At 46.7% G+C, this 20427-nt stretch overlaps 2 protein-coding genes across 3 annotated transcripts; both read right to left on the reverse strand.

Annotated features, from left to right (window-relative positions):
• Window positions 1-2611: 2611 nt before the first annotated feature.
• Window positions 2612-10056, reverse strand: LOC143131644 (histone H4 transcription factor). Of its 2 annotated transcripts, none has more exons than XM_076291266.1 (10): window positions 10034-10056; window positions 9411-9585; window positions 8891-9117; window positions 8598-8709; window positions 7695-7847; window positions 7263-7337; window positions 6984-7104; window positions 6614-6749; window positions 6184-6308; window positions 2612-4057 (listed from the first exon to the last, which is right to left on the reverse strand). In XM_076291266.1, exons 1-10 carry the CDS (start codon window positions 10034-10036, stop codon window positions 3649-3651), a joined length of 1536 nt encoding a protein of 511 aa, XP_076147381.1. In that variant the 5' UTR covers window positions 10037-10056; the 3' UTR covers window positions 2612-3648. The 2 variants fall into 2 exon arrangements, with proteins under 2 accessions (XP_076147381.1, XP_076147382.1); XM_076291267.1 differs by having other exon boundaries at window positions 10024-10047.
• Window positions 10057-14151: 4095 nt separating this feature from the next.
• Window positions 14152-19599, reverse strand: map6b (microtubule-associated protein 6b). The gene is made up of 3 exons (XM_076291110.1): window positions 18896-19599; window positions 16596-16806; window positions 14152-14460 (listed from the first exon to the last, which is right to left on the reverse strand). Exons 1-3 carry the CDS (start codon window positions 19597-19599, stop codon window positions 14152-14154), a joined length of 1224 nt encoding a protein of 407 aa, XP_076147225.1.
• Window positions 19600-20427: the final 828 nt, after the last annotated feature.

Genomic DNA, 20427 nt, shown 5'->3' on the forward strand with positions numbered 1-20427 from the left:
CCTGCCCCACCCCTCCTTGCTCCTCGCCAGCACAGGTAACACACTATCACAGGTAACACACCAGCACAGGTAACACATCAGCAGGTAGCTTCCTTCTACTTGCTTTCTTTTAAGAGTAGAAGGCTACTCGTGTCCTATAAGCCCCTCAAGAACTTGTGTGTGTGTGTGTGTGTGTGTGTGTGTTTTTGAGGAGTCTTGTTTGGTCTCCACCAGGTTCCACACACCTCTTAGTCCCTGTGTCTGGACCTCCTGCTGGTCCTCCCCTGGGCTCCTTCCTCCCTCCTCAGATGGGTAAGGAGCAGGGCCACCCACTAGTACACCCTCAAACTACGCACCTCCATGCCGCATGCGTGGTCTACCATTTTAAACTTACACACTGTAGCTTTTAATCTTAACCAATCAGCAGTCTGGGAGAGTGACTCTGCACCAGGTGACCAGTCATCCTGCTTCAGCACAGAAGCATCTTCCTGCGGTGTGATGCTATAGATGTTGGATGTTTATGTACTTTTAGCTGCAGGTAGGGATGTAACGGTATGAAAATTTAACCTCACGGTTATAGTGACCAAAATTACCAGTGTTTTCGGTATTATCACGGTATTTTTAAAAGTGTGTTCAATATGTTCCGAAAGCACTGATAGGCCTACACAAGCTGAAATAGTTTTAAAAAATGTCCCGTTCACTTTTTCATGTTTAATTGGCTATGTGCTTATAGTTTAATTTACCCTACCATGACTTGGAGTTTGCTATTTCTGTTATTTGGATCCAATGAGTGAGACCAAAGTAAGTGTTCGAAATAAAACTTCAGGCTACTGTATTCTCCTGATAACGTGAGTGGAATGGATTTAATGTGGACGTAAACATAAAAAGACGCAGAGGCTACATGATACAGTGCACGTTTTGCGGTGAAAATGTTCCGCCTTTTAAAATCATGTGTAGCCTAATCCGAATCACAGTTAAAACCATCAATTAGACAACAGAATCAGTAGGGTACCAGTTTTATTTCATTGTACCAGGCCTACTGTATGTCAAAAGCAGGCTCGGATGAAGCAGGGAAGGATTAAACACGGTTTCCACACAGTGGTAATCAACCGTGATAATCATGATATTTCAAAAGAAAACGGTAATTGTTATCGTCAACATTTTTATCGCGGTTTACCATTATACCAGTAATCGTTACATCCCTAGCTGCAGGTGTTGATTACTGGAACGTAACCAGTCTGAATTTCCTTCCATCCCTGTCCAGTGCATCAAGACAGGAGAATATCAACCTCAGATTTGAGCCGAACGACAGAATCCTGGAGCCAACTTCAGCATCCCCCATCACCTTTTCCCACCGCCCCCCAGGGGCTGGGCATTGAGGCTCAGCAACACATGCGTAGCTCAGTCCAGAGACACCTGATAGGCTCAAGCCCAATGCCTCTCATGAGCTCAGCCAAGAGACCCCTAACAAGTTCAGCTCAGATGCACCTAACGCAGAGGTCGGGAACCTTTTTAGCTGGGAGAGCCATAAATACCAAACATTTTTATTTTCGTTAAGAGCCTCAATATTGCGCCATAATTGTTAGATTAAATTCTGTACAGTTTCTCTTGATTGCTTTGATGCGCTTAATGAAACTGGGATCGATCCACATGACCTTGAGCTTCACCCTCCTAGCACAGCAGAAGTCATCTCTTCCAAATGTGTTCATTGGTTTAACACAGTTTGTATATCTTTTTTAAAACATTTAACAGTTCTCATACAGACACCAAACTCCATTGGATTACCTGTGTTGAACAAATTGAAAAAAATATTCACAGCTAATAGATATTGCTTGAAATGTCAATGTGTGAATTTCTTTTGCACAATTCTTCAATCAGCAATCATTCACTATCCATAAGAGATACAGCCTGTTCTGTTGCTATTTGAAAACATGGATTAAAGGCACATTTAGAGAAAGTACTGTTTCACCTATTTAGTCCAGGTTTTTGTCAATGAAATGTATTATTTACTATTTTAATGAAAAATGACAAGTTGTAGTTCCATGAAATTTGTCTTGTCTAGGTGCTTACTGTAGGTGTCAAGTCAATGACAGCTGCATCTTGGGAGGAATGAATACAATTCATTTTTTATTCATTTTGTCTTTTTTCAGTTTTATTTTATTTCAGGAAAAATGAGAATGCAATGACAGACAGCAAAAAATAAAAAAAAATGTGTTTTGCATTTTGTTGTCCGTTGTGTAATGATTGATTGAAAGCACACAGTGATTTGACAACATGCAAAATTGACTTTTGTTTTCTGCACGTTTTAAATGTTAGTCTTGCAAGCATAATGTGTCATTTTGGCCAGAGTGCTTCTGTTTAGACCTGTGTGTTACTTGTTTTGAAAATGTGATGTCAAGAGTTGACACAAGCCTCCCCAAAGCTCCTTGTGTCATAAAACGACTGGACTAGAGGAGCGTTGGGGATGCAGGGAGGACTGCAGTCTGTGAGGAGAAAGGGCAGGAACTCAGCCAGATCTGGCCTTCAAGGAACTCAGTGGAATGTTATATGTTAAAATAACAGAAACAAGGTTTAGCCTCTGGTCAACTATTGTATTATACTTTATATAAAATAATTCAAACAAGGGTTTTGTTTTGAACATCATTTTATTTAACCAGGTCAGTGTTCAAAGTTCCCTCCAGCCAGGACAGAGCAGAGCATGGTGGCCTGGGTGAGTCAACTCACAGTAAGCCGTTAACCTCCTAAAAGAGGAGCATTTTGGCTTTGCTTTGCTAGGTGAATAAAGCTATAGGGCTCCACTATTAACAAGTTTACCACTTTCTCTGGATTAACCCCCCACCCCCCCCAGCTGTCCTATGAGCCAGAAAACGTCCTGTAGCAAAGCAGCACTCTGCTCCTGAGTCTCAGCTAGCCACACCAGCCATCTGCCAAATATAAAACATACCAACAGCGCTCTATAAAAATACAATGGAGAAAACCTGTTAAAAAATTAAATTAAATAAAAAAAGTTAATATATCAGTGCTCTCTCTATGTGGACACTGAGGCCATGTGCAAATGAACAGAAGTGTTGGAGCAGGTCTGTGAATGAGAGATCTGATGTGAAGCAGATGTCCGAGTGAGGTCTCATGATCTGGTCAGGAAACCGGATTCCTAACAGCCTTTATTCGCTCATCAGGCCATTCTCACAATCTATTGGTCCAGGTGATCAGACCCCTCCCACAATAACTGGTTCCTACACAACCATGGTAGTGTCTCCACACCATTCCATTCCTGACCAAAAACAGCAAACATTATAAAACAGATAAAATCTCTAAAATCTGGCTCATTAGAACATATTCACATTTCAGGAAGTATCTTCCAGACTAATCTTAAACAATGGGCCACATCTAAGCCTGTGTGCAGGTGATCTTATGGCAGGTTCCTTCAGACTGGCTGACAACCACATCATTCCTAGCAAACGCACGCACGCACGCATGTATGCACACACGCGCACACGCGCACACACACACACACACACTCAGGTGAGCTATAAAGAATAAGGGAAGGGAGCACAGACGCACAGACACACACACACACACACACACACACACACACACACTCAGATGAGCTATAAAGAATACGTGAAGGAAGTCCTTTTCATCCTCCTCCTCAGCCTGACCCCTGACATTTCACACCACATCCATGCCCAGCCCCCTCGCCACGGCCGCCAGCGCCCTCTCTGCTCCTGATTGGCTGCCGCTTGACTCCGCCTGCTCGTCTTCCTCTTGCTCCGCCCCTACGTGCGACAGAGTCTTCAGGACACAGTACACAGGCCCCGCCTCCTCATGTGGGCGGGGCGAGGAGGCATGGCCTTCCAACAGCTCAGGCGGGTCAGGGGAGGATGGCGCGGAGGGATCAGGGTCAGAGGAGTCATCTGTGGATGACTCGAGGGCGGGGCGTTTGGGCAGAGGGCCGGCCACAGGGGACTTGCGTGGCGTGCGCTTCTTTGCCATGTTCTTCATGATCTCCTGCGTCACCTCTACCGTCTCGTAACGCACCATGTTCAGACGCATGAAACCATCCTCATCTTTCTTATACCTGAACAAGAAAACAACTTATTATACACATGAAACCATCCTAATGTTTCTTATACCTGCAGAAGACACAAGTTATTACTACAGTATACACACATACACCAAGCTCAATCCTCCTTATACCCAGCGTCGGCGTCAAGGGCGAGCCTTAGGGGGCCAGGCCTGCCCAAACAGGCCAGTGTGACCCTCCCCCCAACTGAGTTCTCTCCCTCACATGAAAAAAATCGAAATATTATTATGCCTATGATTGAAATTAAAACCATATTGAACACTGATGTTGAACACTTAGCCTCCTCAAAATGAAACATGACACGTGTGTCAACTATGTTAGTGTTGATAGTGTGCGCAAACTGCGCGATGCAAACTGCGCGATGAAGAGGGATTCTGCACACTCGGACACCGTTGCAGTGAGTGGCACCGATACATTTACCATGACTCCTGCAACGCCAAATGGGCTTAAATCTCGACCAGTAGGGTTTTAAGACACACAGTAAAAGGTCTCAAGATCTGGGAAGATAATGGAAAATACAATTTTTTTCGCATTTCTGACCGCAGGATGACCCAAGCTGAATGCATGAGCTAATGATAAACTAGAGCAATGGAGATGTATAGGGCTTTGGATCATGTAGGCTACTTTAAGGGGAGATGGAATCGCCCTTTAGTGAGCGCAACACAGCACGGGTCTTAACCTGCTTTATCCAGAGGGAGACATTATTGGATGCAGTGACAAAAAGCCTATCATGGACCTGGCTGGGAAATTGCGAACAGTCAATAAAAGTGGACTGTCAGAGCAGGACAAAATTAAAAGCCATGCCGAGTGTCCTGTCCGCTCTTAAACTTTGCATCACAGTTGGTGCATTTACCTAGCCACTTCGTAAATGTGTTAGAATTTGTTCTGTACTTTTAAGAACATTTTGAGCACATTGCCTACGTGCAATGTTGTGATATTATCAGTAGGCTCTATGTGCAATTTGCTTTTGAACAGGATCTTACAAGAACATTTCGAAATGAATGGAAAGACACAGTGAAGCCTAGTGTAGCTTGCTAGTGGTGAGTCTGTTATAGCCTATTTACTTGTATTGTAGCCTATGCAACGCTATTCTATTAAAATTCTATTATTCTAAACGTTGTGTGCTCTATTCAACGCTATAGGCTATGACCGCTATGTTCTTGTACTATTTTCCCCCATGATCATATTGTTTGTTATCCAAAAGGCTCAAAGGATGCTCTTTATTATATGGCAATTTTTGGAAAAATAACGAATAAAAGTGAGGTGAGGTGCCCCCCGTCAGTGCTCATAGCCCCCCCCACCCGTTGCTCTCTGGCTTATACCTGAACAAGACACAACAAAGAGTTCTGCTTCACACCAGGCCATCTCTTGAATTCAAGCTGCTGCATCTCATTGTCATTTATTCAAAGAGATGTTTCAGAATAAGCTGCCCAGTTTAAGCCGTAGGTTTACAGGGTCTAGTAAATGAAAATGCCACTGGAGAAATTAATGGTCAAATCAATGATTGTATAGATGGGACTATATACATTTGTACTCTAGATGGACTATTTACAGTCTTTGGGTCAACTGAACTTTAGATGGAGGTATCCTATGGGGTATGAGACTCAGATTGTGCTTTCAGAAATCTCAAACACAAACCCCATTATGGATGTAAAGGTCCACATATTCGTACCGAACTAGTCTGGCTTTCACCAGACCAAACTCAATCTTTTGAGCTGCAGGGCGAAAAACAAATCGCCAGCAGATCGAACCGTTTAGGTACAGGCTTGCATACCATGTTTCAAATACTAGTTCCCACACATACATATTAAGTAGTTGGCCTTATGTCAGTTTAGTCCATTAACATCAAAAAACATGTGACACATTTTCAAAAGACTATTCCCATTGCACATCAAAATTATTGTTGGTGAATTTTAGGTTAGCAGTACCTACAGGCTTACTGTACCAAAAATTAACCGAACCGTGACTTCAAAACCGAGGTACACACCGACGGTGATGTTTGTGTACCGTTACACCCCTAAACCCCGTAATTTACAGAGGAGCTGTGAAGGTAAACTACTCAGGTAAACTACACAGCCTCTGTGATTGGCTGATGGAGGGGTGGGCGTCGGCAGACCCACCTGAAACGTGCGTGTCCGGAGGGCCACTTGAGCTGGTGTTTGTTCCGCAGGTGGAGCGTCAAGGTGTAGCACCAGGAAAAGGTCTTATCACACAGGTGGCACTTATACCGCGACACTGTCGCACCCTGTCACACACACACAAACAGCATCACACACACGCATCCAACAATTCATAAACATAAATACTACAGAAATCAGGATGTCATGATTGACAGAAGGAAGCATCTAGGTTCTAAGCATCTAGGCAAGTGTTGGTTCATGCAAGTGTGTATATATGTGTGTAATGTGAGTGTGTGAATATGTGTGTGTGTGTGTGTGTGTGTGTGTGTGTGTGTGAGTATGTGTGTGTGTGTGTGTGTGTGTGTGTGAGTATGTGTGTGTGTGTGTGTGTGTGTGTGTGTGTGAGTATGTGTGTGTGTGTGAGACAGACCTCGTGGAATCTCCTGTAGTGCTGACGCATAGTGTGGGACATCCGTGAGGTGTAGGAGCATCCATCCACTTGGCACTGGTACTCGCCCTCGTTATGCGTCTCCATGTGTTTCCTGAGGTCGTGCTGGTTCTTAAAGCTGCATGCACAGAGGACAGTAAGCACAATCACATAAACAGGAAGTACAATCAGATGGGACAGGCAATTCAATCAGATGGACAGGATTGTCTGGTTAGTCAGGTAGTAAATGTAGTAGTTCTGGTGGTGTATTTTTTTTTTAGGTAAATAGAAGTGTGTGTGTGTGTGTGTGTGTGTGTGTGTGTGTGTGTGTGTGTGTGTGTGTGTGTGTGTGTGTGTGTTGCGAGACAGGTACCAGCTCTCGCAGAAGTCACACGGGAATGGCCGCTCATCACAGTGACGAAACTTGATGTGGATCTTCAGCGTTGCCAGAGATGTACAGGTCATATCACACAGAGGGCACTTTATATGGTTCACTGTGAGAGAGAGAGAGACACACACGTTTTATGAAGTTTGTTGCATGAAAAACACAAGTAGGTGTTGAGGCCCATTTCACAGGTGCACACACATGCACATAAACGCACACATGCACATAAACATAAACACACACACACACACACACTTACACACTTACCATGCTGGCGTACGTGGTCTCTCAGTAGCCTCTCATTAGCGAAGCGTTTATCACAGTGACCACATATCAGCGTCTCTGAGAGGAAACACCCACACCCACACACCATTACATACCATGATCACAAGCCTTTACAATACACCACAGCTGGATGTGGGAGGGTGTGTGTGCGAGTGTGCGTGTATATAGTGTTTTACCATTGGATTGAACCTCATGGTAGATACGAGAGTGTGTGGGAGGCTGTGTGTGTGTTTGGTAATTAAATTGGGCCTGACGTGTGTGTGTGTGTGTGTGCGTTTGCGCGTGCATGTGCGTGTGTGTGCGCATGTGTGTGTCTGCCGTGTGTGTGCGTGCGTGTGTGTGTGTGCGTGTGCGTGTGTGTGTGTGTGTGTGCGTGTGTGTGTGCGTGTGTGTGTGCGTGTGTGAGGGACTTACCGTCGGGCTGGGCCTGGCGCTGGATGTGGTCGAAGAACTTGGTGTTGCTGGAGAACATTCCTCCACAGGTGGGGCAGGCGACGATCCGTTCCTGTGTGTGGCTGCGCAGGTGTTCCCGCAGCCGATATTTGATCTTAAAGAAGGCCTCGCAGCCTGGCAACAGCCAATGGGAAGGAGAGCAGAGCTCAACTCAAACAGCAGCCATCACACCGTCAATGTTTGGGCTCGTCTGACCACTAACCCAACAATCACATTAGCTACAAGAGACAGCGGCAAAGCGACCGGCTGCCTTTTTTTTTTTTTTAACAACAGTGGACGTTGTACAAGTGACAAGAGACAAGTGGTTGTTATGCCACCAGCAAAACCCAAAATAGACAAGGATTCAATTTTAGGCAAAGTCATGTGACACAGTGAGTGCCAATCCAAGTGAAGGCAGCGTGACTTACAGTATATTGCTTGAAACTAATCCAATATGGCGGTACTAATTTATAGATGGCAGTATTTCTGTATAAAGCAAATTAGTAACACCCATTCAGCGGCAATTTGCTGGACTTGCCAATGGTTCTTGTAGCTAATGTGACTGTAGGGTAACACACATCTGTGCAAATTCATCTCTGAGAGTGCGGCCAGCCTAGCAACATGGAAGAAGCAGAAGTGCCCTTTGAGGCCAACCCCGGTCGTAAAGGAGGGACAGTAATGGGGAGGAGGAGGTGGGGGGAGAGGAGCACAGAGGAGAGATGTGAGAGAAGAGGAGTGGAGAAGTTAAAAGGTGAAAGGAGTGGAGACAAGACTAGAGGAGTAGAGGGGAAGAGATGAGAGGAGAAAGAAGATGAGAAGAGATAGGAGAGGTGAGCAGAGGAGATGAGAGAAGACAGGAAAGGAAAGGAGGAGAGGAAAGCACACCTTTCCAACTGCAGAAGAGCACCTGCTGGCGATCAGGTAAGGCACGCAGCTCAGTGCAGTGGGCATGCATATCCACATGTCGATAGAACCACTCAGCGTTGTTGAACGTGCTCTGTCAACAACAACAACAACAAAACAGATGAAAAACATATCTAAGCATAACAGCACAAAAAGAAAACGTTTAAAGGCACCACCACAAACATGGCAGTGCCTGTGCACGGTTGTACATTACAATGATTGGTCTGTGTGTGTGTGTGTGTGTGTCTGTTTGTCTCTGTGTGTGAGATACTTACATCACAGTGCTCCCACTCGCACACAAAGGCGTCTCCCAGCTCGGTGATGAGGTTGCTGCTGTTGAGCTCCTGGGTGCAGGTGGGCAGCTCTGGATGTGCCTGCAGCTGCTGCCGGCCCACGAACATCAGCTTGGCGTGAAACACGTGGAAGTGCGCGTGCACCGCCAACTCCTTGGCATTGCCCATAGCCACAAACTCACAGCCACGCCACAGGCACGGGTAGTCATCTGCACATGGGCGCACACACACACACACACACACACACACACACACACTTACTTAAAACACCCTGGTAGGTGAGTCCACAAAGCAGGTATATCTGAAAGCAGCAAGTCTTGACTGGTTTGGTACAGCAGCCAGCAGGGCGTTTTTGCTACTTTGTATCACATTGTTCAGGATTGCTCAGGATTGTCCTTCCCATCACAGTAGCCAGCCAGCCAAAGTGGACATGCTGACCACGGGTCTCACATGAGATCACATACAACTAGACCACCAGCTGTAGAGTGTGGCGTCTTCTTACCGAGTTCGTCTAGGGTGTCTCCCTCGCTTACATGGTCCTTCAGGTGCTGAGACATGTGTTCGCTCAGGTCCTCCATCCTGGTGCCTTTAAAGGAGCAGGACCCCCACTCACACGCCACCACCATCTTAGACAGATCTTTTCGCCTGAGCTGATCTTTACGCTTGCCCATGGTGACCTAAACCACACAAAACCACGCAAACGATGTGACACAACTTAAGTACTGCAAATAAAAACAGTCGTCAGAAAACTGACTATACCAGTAACAACTGTGATGGAGTATCCTACATGCCTTCATAACGAACCTAAACTGTCGAATAGCTCTCTGACTCATCTCTCAGACAAATAGTTGAGCTATGACTGGTGGTGTAATCTTATAGATATGTTAGCTTGCAATAGCTTGTTAGCAAACATTAGCAACCTGAGCTGTTGACAAATGGTACCGTCAAGTCCAGTCTTACATCATAGATTCATTGTTGTTTTACACTATTCATCTCAACAATTTATTCAACGACACATTTCTACAGAATAATTCAATATCCTCACTGGTATGTTATGTATACTACATAAAAATGCATATGTTTTAATCTATTTACTAATTTTAAGGAGCACTTACTCTCTCGTACCATAACAGTTGAGTTCTTCTTCTTCAGCAGACGTCATTTGGCGGGACTTGAAAAACTGTCTCTACTGCCCCCATGTGAGCTGACAGACTGTAGTGCAAGGATCATCACAATTTTCAGGCTATGTTCCACCACTATGATGTAGGTCCATAAGTATTTGGACACTGGACAATGACACATTTTTGCCTCTTTACATCAAGTGTTTCCATTCATTTATTTTAAGTTTCACATGTCCAGTGTTATTATTAAGCAGATTTATTCGCCTGAAAGCCAGACGAATACAAGGCTATGTAGGCTACTAGGTCCAAAACTGAAAAAACTGAAAACTGAAGTCCAATGGCATCATTTTACTTTTTATAATACATTTACTTACATCAATACTGTAAATCTGATTCCATCTTTTGACAGTAAAACTGCACCTTCAATCACAGTTCCCACAGGATGGCTTATCCTTCCTTTTCTTATCTCACCAGACTGATAGAGGACCAGCATGTGACGCTGGCCCCCGCCCCAGATGCCAAAGCCTACAGGCAGCTTAGACTCCACTTCGTCTATCTGGAAATACTCACCACCTTTAACACCTAAACATCCTCGACACTGTAACCTCCATGTTGTTAGTGGTGGTGTTCCATCCTCCCCATCCTCTCCAATCCCCAGTGGGTCCAGTCGGACTGAACGGAAGATCCAGAGGGTGACAGGCCATCCAGTTTTACGAGCCATATCATCAGTATCTCCATCACAACTGTCATGTTTAAGTGTTTTGTTGTTTTTATTTTATGGTTTTGAAACACTAAAAGAAACAATATTTCCCATCCCATGCAGTGCAAGTTTCCCTCATACCTTACATGAACCTGTGGACTTGGGTTCCATCCCTGGTTCTGAGCCCCAGTATCTAGCTCAATCCTCTGTCAGCGTAACATCCAGCAGGCCCACCTCTTTATGGGCCATTTAATATTTCATGCAGCACACTAAACACAAGGACCAGAGAGGCATGAATAATTCACTCCATTTGGCAAGGATGAATGAGCTCCCGATACCATCTCTTAAGGTACGGGCCCCACTCCACACTCAGGGTTCTCAGAGTTCTAATGCAAACTCCTGGTTTTGACAAAGGCATAATTCTATTTTTTAATAATTTGATTTTGCCTGGACTTAAAACCCGCAAAAAGATTATGCAAAGAATCAATGTATTTCATTTTAAAAACCTTGAATACGTTATTTGAACCTCGAATTACATTATTTGGCCCAGATTTTAAACAATATACACACAAGGAGCCAACATTCTAACAAGATCAGCAAATCAAATGTTCACAGCTCACATCATTCCCCTATGAAAATGAGTGAGCATAACACTGTCTAGACATCCAATGAGACACCCAGGGCTTTTAGATGAACAAAGAGGGGAGTCTTATTGGTGGAGACAGAGGCCAGACTAGGATTAAAAATCAGACAATCCATCAGAGCATATGTAATATGTCTACATATTTGATAAAGAGTTAAAAATTCAACACAGTACAGTTCTGCTGCTTTACGTGCCCAACACCAAACATATTTCAGATTCAGGGTGACGCTAAGAAATAACATTTGTTAACGACTTTAATATGTATATTATTTGTAAAGTAGCCTACCACAAGACCTTTTACGTTCAATAAAAGTGAGCGACAAAGGAATGAATGCAAAGGATACCATATGCACAGCTTTCACAATGTTTTAATCGTTTCATCCATAGCAAGCTGAAAACACAAGCAAGGTACAGCAAACCAGTGAGTATTGAAGCTTCCCAGGCCTTTAACTCTCCACGTACTTCCTGTTTCTTACGCCTCACCACTCAAACAGCACATGTGTGGTAGCACCAGTGGAGGGGAGGGGGGTTGGTCAGCACATCATGAGGAAAGCAGAGAGGCACGGAGCAGCTGGGACACCAGGTGTGGCCCAGGTTAGGGCCGGAACACAGCCGGGTCAGCTGCTCTCTGGCATGATGGCCTTAAGCTGTATGACGACAGCACAAGACTCTGACCCTGCAAAGCATGGTGGGAAGGTGGAGACAGAGGGGGTGGGCGGGGGTCAGAGAAGGCAGTCGGTGGTGGGTCATCTCTAATAGCAGCAGGTTCTGACCAGAACTGGACTGGGGCGGTTCCGATCCAGCTGCTATCGTGAAGTGGTCCTGTGTGTGACCCACCAGGAAACAGCACCAAGGACTAGGGGGCGGAGCTAAGCAAGCTGACAGAGAAAGAACACATGTTGCCATGGAGATAGAGCATCCACATCCACTCTCTCACCTCAAACAGACACACTCTGACATTCATATGGGTAGGGTTGGGGGAGGGGGGTGAAGTTGGGAGGTATTGTGATTCATTTCCTAATTTCCTCCTCAAATCAGATTTCACCAGATGGCTACACCCATGCAGAGATGAGCTAAGTGATCTCGAGGTATTATGGGATGTCTGGAAGCAGATTTATCCAAAGTATAGAAACATAGATATCCATACAGCTCAAGATACAACACATTTTAAAGAGAGTCAATGCCTCGGTTTGGCTCTCACTCAAGACTAACATGATTTTAAATGGATTTGGATCGCTTTAGCACTGAAATGCTCATCTATGTGACAGTGGCATAAATTTGGAGTGTTTTCTATTGAGCACTAACCACTTTGAAAGCTCAAACATCCAAGATGGCAGCCGACTTTGAAATGCTGCTGGCCCAGGTTCAGGAAGGGGCCGGTGTGGTTCTTATGATCCAGGGCCAGCTATGATTCAGAGTCAGGACCAGCCTGGGATGGACAAGGCGAAATCGAGTTTGCTGAAGTGAGGCTGCTTTTCCTATCATAATATAATATATCAAGTAAGCATGCAGTTAAAAAGATTAACTAGATTATTATATAAATACTTACAGCAGGGTCTACTGGCGGAATGGTGAGAACTGGCATACCTAAGGAGCCCTAACTGTTGTTTTGGTGGTAAGTCTAGTAAAGAGTGGACCTTAAAGAGGCCTTAGTGGTCTGACTGTTTCTGTGGTGTGTGACTCATGTCAATGTGACTTATCTGGTGACTGTTTCAGTGATATGCTAAGGTGGTACCAAACAGTAGCCAATTCTGTTAGAGTGACCGAAGTGAATTTGTAGTGTGAGAAATCCAGACGCAGAGCTACCCTATCCTCTCTAATGTGGGGGACGAGTGTGGACTCGGTCTCCTGCGAGACCGGACTAACTCTCCAGTCCTGACGCGCCCTGGGTCTTTTTAAATCTCTACAGAACGTCTCCAATAGGGAAGGAGCTCTCCGAGCACGAGCTCAGAGGCAGACAGTGATCCAGGGACGCAGAGAGATATGGACAGACAGGAAGAGAATGAGCAGAGCAGTGGCAGAGATGCACAGAGACATACGCACACACTTGGTATGGCTAATGCACTGGTATGGGGGCCTGAAGAGAACAATCAGAGTGACAGACGGCAGGACTGGCTCTGCCCAGATGCTAGAGGAGAGAGAGAGAGGTAAGGAGAGGAGAGGAGAGAGGAGAGGAGAGGAGAGAGAGATAAGGAGAGGAGAGAGAGATAAGGAGAGGAGAGGAGAGAGGAGAGGAGAAGAGAGAGGAGAGGAGAAGAGAGAGGAGAGGAGAAGAGAGAGGAGAGGAGAGGGGAGAGGGGAAGAGAGAGGAGAGGAGAGAGGAGAGGGGAAGAGAGAGGAGAGGAGAAGAGAGAGGAGAGGAGAAGAGAGAGGAGAGGGGAAGAGAGAGGAGAGGAAATGAGAGGAGAGGAGAAGAGAGAGGAGAGGAGAAGAGAGAGGAGAGGGGAAGAGAGAGGAGAAGAAATGAGAGGAGAGAGAGGTAAGGAGAGGAGAGGAGAAGAGAGAGGAGAGGGGAAGAGAGGAGAGAGAGGTAAGGAGAGGAGAGGAGAAAAGAGAGGAGAGGGGAAGAGAGAGGAGAGGAAATGAGAGGAGAGGAGAAGAGCTAAGAGGAGGGGAAAGGAGAGTAGAGAGGAGAGGAGAGAAGAGGAGAGGGGGGGAGGGGGTTAACTGGCAGACGAGGGCAGGAGAGCTCAGAGGTGGGGGGCAGAAGAACTCCCTCTGTCCCACCACAGCATCACCTGACCCCCCACACAGTCAGTGTGTGAAAAGTGCGGTGGCATCACTCCTTGCCCTCGTTGGCCAGTCTGTTGATCATCTCTTTGCTCTGTTTGCTGACCGTGGCAGCGGTGGGGGTGGTGGTGGTGGTGGGGGTGGTGGTGGTGGGGGCAGCGACGGGGTCGGACTGGATGCTGGTCACAGAGCTCTTCTTCTTGGTTGTCTGGATCCCATCCTTGCCCTTCTCCTTCTCCTTCTCCTTGTCTTTATCCTTGTCCTTCTGCTTGTCTTTGGCCTTTCTCACCTGTTTGCTGTGGCTGGTGGATGTGGTGCTCTTTTTGGGTTTGGACTGCTGGGTGCCGGACTTCTCCACCTGGCCGGGAGGTAAAGCCCAGTGTGGGTCAGTCAGAAGAGGCCCGCACTCAAGCTCAGGTCCCCGCTGGGCTTCAGGCAAGCTGTCCCACCATCAGCGGGGCAAATGATTGGTGGTCAAACTGCTTGTCTGAAGTCCAGGTAGCCAGGCCTCTAGAGGCGGTAAGACACCCTTCATTACACTTGCTACATGGGATGGGGAAGATAAATATAGAGATGCAGTATCCCTCCTTGTATATGAAATTTCTTTCAATACAAAAGTGGATTTTCTGTTAGTAGTCTGGAAAGGTTAACAGAGAAAGGGTGAGCTTTGGAGTCCTATACATAGTGCCAATCCCAGGCTCTATTTCAGCAAACGCAACACAAATGACACCACACAAACTTGGACCACATCACCAACAGCAGCAGATTACTTCAGTTAAACAACTGAAATCCATCGTGCCTGACAGGACACATGCTAAGTTGTGAGATGATAAACATCACACTTCCAACGTTAAAAGGTCAGAAGTCCTATATTCACAAGCACAAGTGACCTAGTTTAACTCTAAAAGCTCTTCTTTGTCATTACTATCGCACACTTAATATACATGTTGTTTTTATTTTTATATGCGACCGTGGCACATAGTTCTAACAGTCTTTTGTCCTTGAGCTCTAGAGGACACTTTTTATCTGTCATTTGTGCTGTTTTGCTGCAGAGTGACCACAGGGCCCTTTAGGTTATAAGGCTGCATGCAGAACAATGCATCGCATTCGTCTGTGTGAGACAATGGAGTATATAGACCTCCAGGGAGTGACTATACAACAAGACCTTTCGCTCAGACTTCAATCCTTCCTTCCCAGCGTGTGTGTGTGTGTGTGTGTGTGTGTGTGTGTGCCTCTTCATGAGACCAGCAGGGTGTATGTGTGGGGTGGACAGGGGCAGCGTGCATCTCGGCTCATGTGATGTCATGTTCAAGATGGACAAACAAAAAACGGCACACCTGTACTCAACTTCAGGTCGAAATAAGGATGTAAGGATGCCAGAGTGACCGGTGGTGGTGGCCATCTCACCAGAGCAAGAGTCCAAAGTAATCAAGTGATGAAAGCATGATCTAATATACTAAAATGTAAATGCACATTCTAAAACACCCAAAATAATCATCCAAAGATGTGCATGGGTGGGGTGTCAAGCATGTGGCTTTGGAGAGGGTGCTATGCGGGGTGTATGTGGACCTCAGAGTCTTGCGGAAGGATTGACTGCGGTCTTGTGTGAGTGTGTGTGTGTGCTCCTGGTGGTGAGGTCCCATCCTGCTGACTGAGTGTGCGGTTAGCGTGAACAAGGCCCAGCCCTTCTCCATGCTCCACACACACGCACACACACACACACACACACAACACACACCTGACTAGAGCAGGTCTAGAACAGAGCTGCTGTCACTGTCAGAACCGTCCTATAAGAGTGAGAGAGGGAGGGGCTCCATCAACACAGAACACACACAAGCATCCAGCTCTCTTCCTCTGGAGGAAGAGTCAAGAGCCATCTACTGGTCCATTAGCAGTATAGCACCATAGAGCTAGTGCTACATGCCCAATATGACTCATTAGATTCTCTACTGCTCTTTTGCTCTTGTTAAAAAAGCTTTATGAAAAGGGCAGAATGAGAGTTTCTACACCTCAATGGTTCCATGCCTTTGGGGGCTTGGGGCAGTTAACCACTCTGCATTACGTCCTTTATGAACTGGACTTGGGGCAGTTAAGCACTCTGCATTATGTCCTTATGAACTGGACATCTACTCTACAGGCATACGGATGTGCTGATATTACACGGCTGCCTCTTAACTACTTTGCTTCATGGTGCATCTTTCAACTTGCAGCTGGATGCCATACATTACTGTTAGGGTCAATACATTACACAGAGCAAATAGCAAGTCTGCAAAATACCTGTGCCTGTTTAAACTAGTAGAAGACTGAAACTTATTTAAAGTTTAAGTTTAATATCTCAGATTAATAATAATACAATTCAAAACCATTAGAGGGGAGAAACCAGATCTATCTTAAAATCTCAGATTAATAATCTATGTGGTCCCTGTGTCTGCTGAGGGATGCAGTTTGGCCTCCATGCAGCAGGAGTCAGTGTTGGCTGCAGGGGTGCTTTACCTTGGCGGAGTCCTTCCTGGGCTCATTGTAGAGGCTGCGTATCCGGCGGCGGTCCAGCTGCTTGTTGTCCTGCGGCACTCCCTGCTCCCCCCTGAAGGTGGCGCTGTAGCTGGTCTCCAGGCTGGCCTTCTCCGTGGTGGCCATCTTGTACTGGGACTTGGCTCGGATGGGCCTCACCGGCTTCACGTCAGTGTAGGCCTTGAACTCCGTCCTGAAACACCACACAGGTCACAAAGATCACACACACACACACACACACACACACGCACACACACACAGTGTAATCTCAAGACACCAAAGAGATCACACACCAACCCAAACACACCCCCACTGGCCACAGTATAGCCTTAAACTCAATCCTGAAATACCACAGAGGTTACACAGACATACATCATTGACCACAGTGTAGCCTTAAACATTACAGAGATCACACACCATCACTGAAGCCTACACAGCACTGCTCCTGCTGAGGCCTGTTCTTCCTCCTGATCGTCCTCCTCCTCCGCCTCCTCTTCCCTCCTCATTTCTTCCTCCTCCTCCTCCTCCTCTCACTCCTGCTCCTCCTCCTCCTCTAACTGCTGCTCCTCCTCCTCTCACTCCTGCCTGACATCAGCTGCGCTTCCTGATAAGCGATTAGAGCTCTAATCACGTCCATCTCACTCAGGTGGTCACGCCATTCCTGGATGACTTGCACCGAGAGAAACTAAAGCCAGGAGGCGTGGTACCACCAGGAGCAGAGTTTCTGTGTGTGTGTCCATCTGGCCTCATAATCACACACTCATGTATTACACTACTGGGTTGGGTCACACACACCCCACCCTGCTGTTCTAGGGTGCATTGCTGCACAACCCCCACTGTTAAATAATAAGAGACATAGTGAACGTTTTGAACACATTCCCTCTCTCTCTCTCTCTCTCTCTCTCTCTCTCTATCTCGTTGGTTACCATGGCAGTTGCTCGATAGCGCTTTTGGAAAAAGCAGTCCAGAAAAATTGTGCTGTGGTCTTAATGCTGAGCTGAAATAGGGGTGTGTGCTCTAGTGTGTCCAAATCAGTGTGGGCTTCACCACCATAGACATTTATATGTCTATGTGCTTCAGTCCATCTGTCCTCTGCTGAGGGGAACTCTGGGATAGAGGAGGACCACAGCTCAGACGTGACTCATCAGATTTTGCACAGGAGCCCTGAGAGCTAACAAACACTGTGCCTATTCAGAGCCCAGTCTCAGCACACATACACACACGCACACACACGCAAGCATGCACATCTCACTATCGTATGATCACACACACAGACACATATCCTTGAATTTCCCCTTGGGGATCAATAAAGTATCTATCTATCTATCTATCTATCTATCTATATCCCTGTACATGTTAGGCAAGCACCCAGCTGACTAGCAAAGATTTAGTGTGCGTGCGTGCGTGTGTGCGTGTGAGTGAGTGTGTGTATGAGGCCTGAGGCTGAGGTGGTCACACACACACACACACCTGGCAGCTCAGCAGAGCTCCACTAACCCCCCTGACCTTGTCCTGACCCCAGAGGCCCTTGTGATGACAGAGGAGAGGAGAATGGAGGAGAAGAGAAGAGAAGAGAAGAGAAGAGAAGAAGAGAGCAATGCAGAGCAGAGCAGAAGAGAGGAGAGGAGAGGACAGGAGAGAAGAGAAGAGAAGAGAAGAGAAGAGAAGAGAAGAGAAGAGAGGAGAGGAGGGATGTCTCCGACGCTGGATGCATACACTTGTTTCTCTCCCGACCCCCTCCTCAGCCCCCATCCCACCGCCTGCCTGATGGGTATTTGATTCTGTAACATGATAAGGGAGGACAAAGCGGGGGTGGGAGTGTGTGTGTGTGTGTGTGTGTGTGTGTGTGTGTATATACTGTATATGTGTGTGTGTGTGTGTGTTTTTGTGGGTGGGTGGGGAATCGATCCTGCTGCAGCTGTGTATCTCTGGTCATATCAGTGTGGAGGGAGGAGAGGAGGATCAGCCGTGTCCAGACGCTAACCAGGCCTGCAGCTGAGATGCATGTGCATCTGGGTTAGTGAGACCAGACTGGGATAAGGTGATATTAGATGAATGAGCCATATTCACAGATACACGCCAATGTTTGAGTGAGGTTCTTTATGAAGAAACATACAAATACACACACACACACACACACACACATAATTGCGAGCACACACACACACACACACAAACGTACACATACACACACACACACACACACACACACACACACACACACACACATGTGTGTGCACAAACACAAACACATACACACACACACACACATACTCAATCACCTGTAGGAGCTTCCGTCCTGTTTGATCTGTCTGTTGAGTGCATCTGCAGCAGCCCTGCCTTTCCCCTCAGGTGCTTTCCCCTCTGGAGCCTTTTCCTCTGGCTCCTGCTTACTACTCTTCTCTGCCTCTGTCTCCTTCTTCACCACTTTCTTCTCCTTCTCCTTGGGCTTCTCCTTCTCCTGCTGTTTCTCCTCAATCTCGCATTTCTCCACGCCTGTGTCCACCTCCACGACAGCCTTCTCTTTAGCAGAGGGCACTGCGCTGTCTGAGGCGGACTTCGTAGGGCTAGCTTTGGGGATCCAGGGGTGGTCGCCCTTCTTGGGGATGGGCCATGGCTTGTAATCCTTTTGGTACTGAGATTCGTTGTTGAAAGGGGCCTCTGAAGGGTGGTACTGGTTGCGGGGCTTGCAGCTTCGCTCCGGGCGCACCACCTTCCAAGCCTTAAAGTCCTGACGCATCACAGACGAGCTCGAGCCTTCATCACCCAATGCGGCACTCTTCGGTGCTGACTCCTGTTCGCCAACGGGAGCCTGCGTCTCTATGGCGACTGACCGGTCTCGAGGCTGCCGCTGCGGGTGCACATGCTGCACTTCGGCCACATCGGAGTATTTCGTAAAGACCAAAGGCACCGCAATGTCTGCTTTATCTAACTCACTCCAGAAGCGGTTAATGCAGCAAGCCCTTGTGATACAGGGCCATGCCATGATTGCTTAGAGCAATGGGAGAATCACTTAGCAGACTTTGCTACGACCGCACTAGGCTATTGAATAGCGCAATCCCTCTGGTAGATCTCACGTTATAAATGAATATTGCTTGCCCAGCACTCTTCTGGTTCGTCTCTGGTATTGTGTTCTTTGCCTCAAAGACTCGATCTCATTTCTACAAGATATAACAATGCCCGCGTTGTGTGCGTTGAGTCTGAATAAATTACCGGGCTCCTGGTTGTATCGTAGCTCTGAATTGACTCACCGATTTTGCAATTTCTCCGATTTGGAGACTGGTGTGGCGTGACCGCACCCCGTTTGGTCGGACTCGGATGATGCTGAGACTGCTTGGCACATCGGGCATCACCTGCATCCGGCCAGCATCCGCCAGAGCAGAGCAGCGGAGGCGACGCCCCTCACTTAACCCTTTGTGGTGGTGGATAGGCTACTTATCAGCGGTGCGTCAAATCTCTTCTCAAAGCTGCGCCCTTATTGACGCTTTACGTCTGACAAAAGGCGAACGTTGTATTCGATGCTGCAGGAGATGTATGGACAACACGTACAGTATGTTTTTCAGGCTGTTAAGAAGTAATAGGTATAGGTCTGCTCAACGCCACTAATTGACCAGCAGTCTTGAGTTCCACCTAGCGGCCCTTGCTGAAATAGTCTAGTCACTTCACTGCAAGAGACCAGGTAAGATCAACTATGATGAATCCACTCAAGGCTGTTATCTTGTAGCTACAATAAGTAAGCTAAAAAACATAAACATGGTGAAAGAGGAGATGTACTGTGTGAAGGTGTAATCAATGGGTGGGGTGAATCTCTCAG

The sequence above is a fragment of the Alosa pseudoharengus genome, unplaced genomic scaffold (assembly GCF_046254945.1).
Source record: "Alosa pseudoharengus isolate Yale_2024_CS ecotype anadromous, Long Island Sound unplaced genomic scaffold, YU_APseudo_1.1 YU_APseudo_1.1_scf_18, whole genome shotgun sequence".
NCBI lineage: Eukaryota > Metazoa > Chordata > Actinopteri > Clupeiformes > Clupeidae > Alosa > Alosa pseudoharengus.

Bases quoted from the DNA above. Each gene is read 5' to 3' on its own strand.
- map6b (XM_076291110.1), bottom strand. From the start codon at position 19,599: ATGGCATGGCCCTGTATCACAAGGGCTTGCTGCATTAACCGCTTCTGG. The intron at 16,807-18,895 runs GTGATTGAGTAT...GTGGTGTTTCAG, and splicing joins CAGGACGGAAGCTCCTACAG to GACGGAGTTCAAGGCCTACA. The intron at 14,461-16,595 runs GTAAAGCACCCC...CCTCCCGGCCAG, and splicing joins CCAGGAAGGACTCCGCCAAG to GTGGAGAAGTCCGGCACCCA.
- LOC143131644 (XM_076291266.1), bottom strand. The intron at 8,710-8,890 runs GTAAGTATCTCA...TGTTGTTGACAG, and splicing joins GCGAGTGGGAGCACTGTGAT to AGCACGTTCAACAACGCTGA. The intron at 4,058-6,183 runs GTGGGTCTGCCG...TTTCTTGTTCAG, and splicing joins TCCGGACACGCACGTTTCAG to GTATAAGAAAGATGAGGATG.